The sequence below is a fragment of the Centruroides sculpturatus genome, unplaced genomic scaffold (genome assembly GCF_000671375.1).
Source record: "Centruroides sculpturatus isolate CEXI.00-Female unplaced genomic scaffold, Cexi_2.0 scaffold95, whole genome shotgun sequence".
In the NCBI taxonomy this organism is placed as follows: Eukaryota; Metazoa; Arthropoda; class Arachnida; order Scorpiones; family Buthidae; genus Centruroides; species Centruroides sculpturatus.
In genome coordinates this window covers 388,460-398,916 of record NW_019384621.1, presented here as the reverse complement: position 1 = coordinate 398,916, position 10,457 = coordinate 388,460, and the positions used below count along the sequence as shown (strand labels likewise).

General features: G+C 29.7%; 1 protein-coding gene across 1 annotated transcript in view; it reads right to left on the bottom strand.

Moving 5' to 3' along the window:
* Nucleotides 1–10,457, bottom strand: part of LOC111625484 (potential E3 ubiquitin-protein ligase ariadne-2-like) — a 63,691-nt gene that overhangs the window by 36,116 nt on the left and 17,118 nt on the right. The window contains exons 3-4 of the mRNA XM_023368636.1: nucleotides 9,243–9,393; nucleotides 8,978–9,099 (exon numbers count right to left, since the gene is read on the bottom strand). Of these exons, the coding sequence (XP_023224404.1) occupies nucleotides 8,978–9,099; nucleotides 9,243–9,393 (273 nt within the window). The remainder of the gene's footprint in view (nucleotides 1–8,977; nucleotides 9,100–9,242; nucleotides 9,394–10,457) is intronic.

The following is a 10,457-nucleotide window of genomic DNA, read 5'->3' as shown; positions in this document are numbered from 1 at the left end:
TTTTTAAAAAATTAAGATTTTAATTGCGATTTCCGACCCCCCCTAATTAATTAAATTTATATATAATAAAATCTATTAATTAAAAAAATTAAAAAACTATCAGAGGTCGTTTTTGACATCAGAAACTAGCTTTAAATAACTTTACCGAAGGAAAATCCGTGCGCTACAACTTAGGAACCATGAATTAAATTTGATAAAAAAACTCCCATTAAAAAACAATTAAGCCTTAATCGAGCGTTATCAAAGGCTAATTAAAATAGCGATAAAATTTTTTCGCGCAAGTAAAAATTTTTGCAAAAATTTGTGGACCTAAAAAACATTCCAAAAATTGAAAAAAAAATTTTTGTCAAAAGTGGCCTTAACTACCGAGTTTTTTGTAACGCTATGTAAACTTGACGAGTTGTTTCATCAATGGGCATTAAGGGATTAAAAAATTAAATTAATTTCTGCAAACTTTTTTATGCGGTTTTAAGTTAATTTTAACTCGTTGTTTCGGTTTTATGCTATTTTAGAAAATTACGGAATGTATCCCTACTTTTTCAATGCAAGTAAAGTCTTTTTTTATGTGAATTTTTTATATGCGCTTTTCTGTAGAACATATCCACCGCATAAAACGAGACCTTACAGTATTTAGGTCATTTTAATTGAATGTTCTTTCTAAAGAATTATTGTTTTCAGTTCATAAAAGACCAGTTTTGTAAACTAAACTTTTTAATTAAAATGTTAAACTGAAAAATGGCATCTTTTTAGAATTATTAGACTATTAAACTTTACACTAAATGTTTAAATCTAATGTTTTATTACATAAATATAATTTATTTTGTTTTACGCTACAATCCTAAAACTATGAAGCTTTCAAAAATGCAGGGAAATAGTTGCTCATTTGTCTCTGTCAGTCTGTTCGTCTCATCTAGTCTGTCATTTTGTTCATTTGCTTTTCGCGCTGTCTGTCTAGCTGTTAGGTAGTATTAAGATTTGCGTTCGCATTCAGTTTTATTAGTATTAAGTAGATATAAGTCTTCTTACTAACAGCCACTTGACACTAACTTCTACACTTAGCTATTTGTGGCAGCACTCAATTATTGGTGTTCACTACACTCAGGTTTTCTTTTAGACTCTTTGGGGCACAATGGCCTTGCAGCCTAAAAACTGCATGCCAACATCAAATGTAGAGAGTACTGTAGCATTATGTATATGCCGTTTAGAGGAATCCCACTTTTCTCTACTGTCTATCTCCTCTCCTTACTTCCTCTCGCCCTCTTTTCTGCCAGCTAAACACTTCGTGTACAGCAATGTCTTTCTTGTATGTATGTATGTATGTATGTATGTATGTATTTAGCACTAAATGAGGTTCAGTGAATGATGCAACAAGCCAAACAAATAAAGTCATCATTGTGAGTTAACCAAAAGTTAATTCAGGAGAATGCTGAAGAGAAGAGAGAGAACAAGGAATGAAACAATAAGGAAAAGTTCAATAATGAAAAATTTGGGGAGAAGATAGAACAAATTAGACTGAGATGGTTTGGACATATCAAGAAAAAAGGAAAAATAGTTGGTATCGGAAAAGAAGATGGAAGGGAGAAGACCTAGGGGAAGATCCAGAAAAAAAATGGATGGACAATATAGCCAAAGACCTAAAACACAGAACTGACTGACTCTGCAAACTAGTATTTGCAGAGTAGTGGTAGATAGATAGAAAGAGATGTAGGTCTTTGGTTCAAGGCCCAACTCAGGCTTCACTGGATTAAGGGCAAAGAAGAAACAGAGAAACAATCATTTAAATGTTGGATGAGATACTGCACTGAAACTTAGACTGTAGACTTTATGGTAATTGGAATTATCAGTCAATGCAGTATCTTACCATTCATTCATCAAAGTGTAAATAATACCATATATTGTGTCTTAAGCCATTCTTTGAAAAGTATCTACCATAACTTCATGAGATGGACAAAGTTGTGTTTCATCATCTTAAATCTTCATCACATACATGCAATATAGTTCAGTCATATCTCCAAGAGATGAGAAATAAAACTGAAATTAATTGTGTGGAAAACAAAGGTATTTCCATCAATTCTTGTGACACTAGTTTGCTTGAAATTTTTAGATTTGGCTATCTTAAGCAAAACCTCTTCTCTGCAAAGATGTGCTTAGTAACTGGCCTATGGAAAAAATATATAAGACTAAAAACAAGATTGCTCAAGATTTGATAAAACAAGTATTTCAAAGTTGGAAAGTGATACAGAATGATAAAGCCTGGAGGAAATATTGATAGATTGAACACACAAAAGAATACATAATTCATTACTGTATCTAACACTACATTTCAGTAAATAAAATCCTCTGTACAACTTATTTATTTCCTACATTATATATACATTCTAATTTAATTTGAATGTATTTGCTATAATCTAAAAAAATGGAATTAATATACAAAAATTTTTTCAATGATATTATTCAAATTAAATTTTTAAAACTGTTTCACAAATGTAAAGTTAGTTTTAATTTTAAAAAATTTATTTTAAAATAAATAGCATTTAAATCACATTATTCCTCAAAGAAAGTTATTAAGACTATTAATGGCTATTATACAAACAATTGTCAAAAATACTGATTTAAGTTTTTCTATAAAAAATATTACAAGGTGCATCTGAAAAGTTTGGTGAATGGTCCCGTAGTTGAATAACCGTGCTGGTTAGGATGTTGCACTCATGCAGACGTAATGAGCGACTAGTGGCCCCTAGCATCGAAATCACGACAGTTAAACAGAAGTGTACGCAACAAACGATGCAACACAGTCAGTGTGAGAAAGAGTGTCACTGCAAAATGGAGCAACGCGTGAACATCAAGTTTTGCTTCAAATTAGGCAAAATGGCGACAAAGACACATGAAATGTTAGTGAAAGTGTATGGTGTGGAAGCAGTAAGTAAAAAGTGTGTTTTTGAATGGTTTAAATGCTTCAGAGACGGAAAGGAAGATGTCGACGATGAGCTGCGTTCTGGTAGACCATCAACAAGCACAACTCCAGACAACATCAAATGAGTGCGACGGATGCTTGTGGATGATCGGCGCCTGTCTTTGAGAATGATAGCAGAAGATTTGAAGATAAGCAAAGACAAAGAGCCCTTGACAGGTGCCAATCATCTGCAAGCATCCGTCATACTCATTTGATGTTGTCTGGAGTTGTACTTGTTGACAGTTGACCAAAGCATTTAAATCATTCAAAAATACACTTTTTACTCACTGCTTCCACACCACACACTTTCACTAACATTTCAAGTGTCTTTGTCGCCATTTTTCCTAATTTGAAGCAAAACTTGATGTGCACGTGTTGCTCCATTTTGCAGTGACACTCCTCACACTCACTGTGTTGCATCATTTGTTGCGTACACTTCCGTTTAACTGTCGTGATCTCTATGCTAGGGGCCACTAGTCGGCAAGTCACTACGTCTGCGTGAGTGCAACATCCTAACCAGCATGGTTATTCAACTATGGGACCATTCACAAAACTTTTCAGACGCACCTTATATATTTTAAGCTATTTTGATATTACAGTATTACATGATTAATTTTATCAATGCTTCTTTTTTCCCAATTATAATTAAATATTTTTCTATGTACACCTCACATTATGAAAAACCAACAATAGAAAATTATAAATATAGCAACTTGATTATATACAATAACATAGCCTTTCGATAATTATACATGTTCATAACATATATAATAGGTCACAAAAACATATATTTTTTAAAATTAATATTTAGTTTCTCCCAAATTTTAACAATTTTTGCTAACCACTGATGATGAGAGAAAAAGATATTTAATATAAGAATAAAATAAATCCCATCATTTTAGATTTTATCTTTGAATAAATTTAGTTACAACTTCTTTGTAAGATTAAACTATTATAAACTCTTGCTAAATAAATTTATAACATCTTATTCAATTTCAGTTTACTAATAATAGAAAGGGTTGCATTTTTATTGAACCAAATATAACCGAATGAAAGAAATAGGCAAATTATCCAACTATATTTATGACGTAAAAAAGTATTAAACAGCATGTAAAAATACTGAAAGCCTTTTTTATAATGGAAGAGGGGATATCTGAAAAAGGGAGTTGGTCAGCATAATTTGGGTCTAACTGTAGATTGCCATGTATGTAAACTACTGTGCAGTCTGTCATTAGTAGCTATCTTAGGAAGATGTAGTTTTGCAACCTTTGCTCTTTTTCAATATTATGAAACATTATTTGTTGCTATTAACTCTTTGTTATTATTATTATTATAGCTAAAACAACTAAGGAATCATTTTAAAAATGTGTAATAAGAACAGAACTCAAAAATAGTCAAAGATTTGCTGAAATTATAAGGCTGATTTAATGCAAGTAATTACTTCATAGGAATCTAGAAGAAAAGATCTGGCATGAAAACTGCAACTGCTGCAAACTAGACAGGTAACATTATTGGGCTGCAATTTGAAAAAATTGTAGACTTGTAAATTCCCACTGTTGTCCATCTGTCTGTCTTTCCTTTATCTTGAGAATGGAGACAGACGAAAGATGAAAACAGATATGGAAACCTTAGGGGCAGAAGACTCCAATTAACTATATATGAACTTCCAATGTAAACTGAAGTCACTTTTTTTCAATTCAAAACTTTTCCCCTGAAAGGAGTTAATAGATGACTGGCATGACTCAATTGCTAAAGGAAAAGTATAATGTACAGGGGCAAGACACTGCTAATTTAAAGGTGGAAAAGATGATTAAAACTTGCAGCTCAGCATTGTGATGATTTCATAATAAAACAATTACTAATCAATTATGTTATTCAGGCTTCTCAAGCAGGATGCTTGACAATTTATCTCATTTAATTTATTTTGTTTTTGATATTCTTTTCTTTTTCAAAATTCTCTGGGTTTTTTAATATCTCTCTTTCAATATAAACATCTCAAAACCTGATGTTATTAATCAAAGCCAAACAATATATTACGACAATTGTTTAGCTTTCACTTCTCTTTCAAAATGATAATGTTTGATGTTGTTTGCCAGAATACTATCTAAACTGTAAACAATCTTATCTGACAAGTTTAAAGATGCAAAGAAACCCTACAAAAACAACGAGACTGAAAATAAGCATAGTATTTTTTTTAAGTGACAGTTAAAAAAACATATAATCCATTGTGTTATTTGCATTATGTTTAACAGAATTTTTAGAAGACATCAAAAATAAGACAATTTTTTTTCTATTGTCTACAGAAGGAAATCTCCATTTGATTAATGTAAGTATACATCAATAATCATAACTATGTCAATATTGGATATTTTATCAATTGTACAAATATCCATCCATTAAATCTGTGCTCACTAAACTCAGGTTTCACTAAGATATAAAAGACAAAGAAAATGAGATTGCATTCTTGGATCTAAAAATTGTTAGGGCAAAGTCTATCTACAGCGGCAGGGAATCCCGATGGGCTCACCGCTTTCAGTGATCTTGGAAGAGTTGGTCATCAGGTTTCACTAACACTTATAACTACAAAATAAATACTTAAACAATATTAAAAACTAATTGCAGATCTAATCTAACAATTTACAGATTACACTTTTTATTTATAAGATGAATCAATATTATATTAATTCAACAATATATTTAATTTTTAGCAATGAATTATTTTTGTTTCACCCAATTCTCTAAAATACATTGACTTAAGCTTATTCAAACTTTAGAATTTTACAATAAATAAAAGAGAAATCCTATTACTAATAAAAATTTTATATTTTTGACTTATAACAATTTATAATATTTAATATGTAATTTAAAATAATCTAAAATGAAAACCCAACATGATATCATTTCTACCTGTATATCAATCTCTGAAGGTTTTCGTGGTTTAATTCTTGCATCTGCCAGTACTTCACTAATATCTTGTCTATATTTCTGAATAACTTCTGCCAATGCCCACATATGAGTGTGCAATAACATTTTTGCCAATGATGGCATTACCTGTTAATAAAAAGTTATTATATATTAATTTAATATATATTATTTATTCAGTTTTATTTTATTTTATTTATTTTAGTTTGTTATTTAAATATAATGAATTTTTGCAAGTGATTTCTATCAAATTTCATTTATAATACCAAAGGAGCATTAGCAAATTCATATAATACATTCAATGGATAAAACTTTTTGATATGCCACAATATTTCTTGCAAATTCTGTTAATCATTCAGAATTTAATTGTTCCATTAATTTGAGCAAAAATCTAGATAGAAGTAATCCCTTTTTAATGTGCATTCTCATTGCATACCTTACTAAAATGTAGTTAAAAACAAAAAATCACATCTAAAATAGTACAGCAGAAGCCATTTTTCAGGTTAAGCCTTAATCCTCTCCCTCTCCTCTGCAGTGAGATTTCAAAAAAATCCCTTCTTAGTATGCATTTTCCCGACATAACCTAACTGTGTACCAAATTTCATCTCTTTAGGTTTAGTGGTTTGCTCTGGGCGATGATAAATCAGTCAGGACATGTAATCTATATATATAAAAATGAATGTGTGTGTATGTGTGTGTGTCTGTCTGTCAGTCCTTCATGCATTACCACACCGTTTATCCGATTGCCGTGAAACTTTGGGAAGTTGTTTAATATACTCCCATGAAGGTTTCTGGCATTTATCCTACGATAGATGGCACGCGTTTACATGAGCATTCGAGCAGTGTGTGTTCGATCGATTTCAAATTGTGAAGACCATTTCCCCCCTTCAAAAAATATCTCTATATAAGCATTTGTGAACTGTTATTTACGATATTTGTAATAATTTTTGTTTAATCACTTTATTTCAACTTTTTTTTGCTAATTATGTATTCGCTTGAACTTCGTTAAAACCTTAACTGTACCCCGAACAACAACCGAAGTTGTAGGAAGAAATTCGCATATTTTACCGATCTAGGTATCCCCNAAACCCTTGTCCTCCCGCGATGTCTATGAGAATGTCCCGGGAAATCCGACTCCAGCTGTGTTCAAGGTCATCCAGCTGTGTAAACAATAACTCATCGGTGTTAAATTTCGCAGAAAGGCCAGACAAAAAAACTTAGACTTTGAAGCTTTTTCTTCAAAATTAACGCATTTCTTTCGTTTTTTTTCAGTTTTAAGTATTTTTTATGCTTAATTAAAAATTCTAAAAAAATGGGCGGCTTAAAAGGGGTTAATGACAAACTAGTAGCAATGGCATGTGTAGACTTTCCTTGTGAGGTGGCAAGATGGAAAACTCTTCTTTTCCTTCTTTCACTTAGTGAGCTTGTTTCTGACCAGATTTATTTATTTATCCCACATTGATCAACTTTTTTAATAACATTTTGAATTGCTCCAATAGATCTGTTCAGAAGTGTTGAAGTTTGTCCATAAGATTTTCCTTGTCCATGAAACAAAAAGATTTTTCTCACTTCTTTTCCTTGTGGCATTTTGTAAAAACTTAAGTCAGAATGATACAATCATTAGCGAGGTTGCAGCCAAAGTTTTCATCTCTAAAACGTGAATGTCAAACATCAAGCACTGCTTACAAGATTGCGGCACACAATGTTCGATGTTCACGTTTTGGAGATGAAAATTTCAGCCACAACATCACTATTATATGAAAGAGGGTAAATGATGTCATTTTAATTTATATATTGCTTATTAAGTACATTCAATTATATGATGTAATACACACACTGTATGTATAATTATTTTACAAATCTGGTTGCAATTTTTATATTAATTCATCACTCAGAAATTTGAATATTTTTATTATGAATATGATGTATTTGTGAGCAATTATTTATAACAACGAGCTTATTAATTGTTAAATTGATATAATAAACATTGTGTAAAGTTATACACAAATTTCAAATGTATGTATAATTTCTTTACAGACCTTATTTTTATTATATTTGAAACTATAATAAGAATAAAAAACATTTGATACACTTGTAACAATCACTTTGTATTAACATAAAATTTAATATATTAGCTGAATTGGCAAAGTGCAACTGAGACAAGGTAAACTTTAAACATTTTCTCAGTTGCTGTCTATTCAGTTGAAGAAATTCCATGAAGAGAGAGGAGAAAAAAATCAGTTTCAAAATGCATTTCTTAATTTTTGTTTCAGTTTAAAAATATTCTTTTTACTACTTTTTTCATGTTTGGGTAAATTTTGTTTTAAAAGAAGGACTAATAATATTTGTTAATTTCGTAATGATTACATTAAAAATTATTAAGAACAGCATTATCAGTAGAGATAATATCAATTAATTAAAATCAAAACCCTTTTGTTTAATATCAATTCTTGTTAATTTTTTTCTATATATATTATATAAAAATATATAAAAGAGAAAGAATATTTAGGAAAATGCAATTAAGTACAAGTTTGACAGAATCACTTATAATGGAAATAAGTAAAATAAAATTTAGCAGAATAAATTCTGAATATTAATCTTGAAATGACGACTATCTAGATAAAGACAGACAAAGAATTAAGGAAACAGTGGATTCTAAAAGGAAGGCCTGGAAACAAACTGAAGTGGTTAGAAATTATATAACCCAGATAATTTTAAATTAAAAATAATCTATAATTATATCTAAACTATTAACACACTTATTAATTTGAAGTTCTTAATCTGAACTTAATTATAGAATGAATACTGAAAAAAATATATATATTTCAGTAAATTTCCATATTTACATCATTTTGGTTAAAATATCTGATATACTGAATTGTAAATAACTAATAAAAAGTCTACATGCTATATTACTTATTTTATAGCTACTGTACATTATTACCAGTCTAAAATTTGAGATTCATTTTTGTTATTCCAACTAAATCTCTCTTTATGAAATTATTTCAATTTCTTATAATATTAATAAAATTTAAAAATCATTTATTAGAATAACAACAATATTAAAAATAATTTATCAAAAAATAATGTACAATCATTTACCTTGACATAATCAGAAAAAGCAAACTGTTGATATCTTTCTCTCAGAGACGATTTATTTAATATACTCATAACAAAATCTTCTGGAACTAAAATATTGCAACCTTGTTGCATGCATTCAATACCTAAATGTGTAAATATATTACATTTAAAAAATTTTTAATTTTATTTTCAAATACTAGAAACTATAAAATTAAAATAAATTCTGATTAATTAATTAGATATATTATCTGTTTTTAAAATTTGACTTCAAATACAGTTGGTTTACCTGTTGTGACTCCTTGAATAATTTGGATTTCAAAATGCATAGACCAGCAATCTTTGCAAAATGAATGGCCACATGCTAAATTACGAAAATGATCTCCTGACATGAACTGAAGACAAGTGGTACATTGCACTGATGGATTACTACGTAAAGCCTAAAAAGACAGATATTTATTTTCTTATTATATATTTTGTCAACGTGGACATTAATAATTAGACAGATATTTAAATTGTAAATTATTGACTAGTAGTGCTAAATGTTAGTTACCCATTTTTGTATCTGGATATTCAAGTACTGAGTACACCCAGATATCTGGTAGACAGCTATTACTTAAATAATCAGAGTTAAATATTTATTTAAAAGATCAGATATGTATTCTAAAAAAATTGTAAATAAGCAAAATGATTTATTAAATCTTTTCTATAATTTAATAATTTTTAATGTACTGTAAGGTCTCTTTTTATGCAGATTATTTTTATGCAATTTTGAAGTTGTGCGGTTTGTATTTCATGCAAAAATTTCTTGACAAACATACATATAGGCTTGTTTAGGAAGCCCGCGTATAGACAGTCTTGAAAAATCGTGGAACGCTCAAAGCTCACTCCATTTGTTCCACTGATATATAACGTTTATGAATGTAAAGGACAGCTAGACCTACCTTAATCGCTTTAGTTCCTAGCAATTTTTCATATAAATGTAATTAAACATAAAAAATACTTAAAACTGAAAAAAAAACGAAAGAAATGTGTTAATTTTGAAGAAAAAGCTTCAAAGTTTAACTTCCTTTGTCTCGCCCTTCTGTGAAATTTAACACCGATGAGTCATTGTTTACACATCTGGATGACCTTGAACACAGCTGGAGTTGGATTTCATTCTCATAGACGTCGCAAGAGGACAAGGGTTTAAAGTAGGGTGAACACTAGCTGGCCGTATATTTTTAAATATTTTTAAAAAATTAAAAATTTTATTGCGATTTCCGACTCCCCCTAATTAATTAAATTTATATAAAATAAAATATATTAATTAAAAAAATTTAAAAACTATTGGAGGTTGTTTTTGACATCAGAAAGCAGCTTTAAATAACTTTACCGAAGTCAAATCCGTGCGCTACAACTTAGGAACCATGAAATAAATTTGATAAAAAACTCCCATTAAAAAACAATTAAGCCTTAATCGAGCCTTATCAAAGGCTCATTAAAATCGCGATAAAATTTTTTC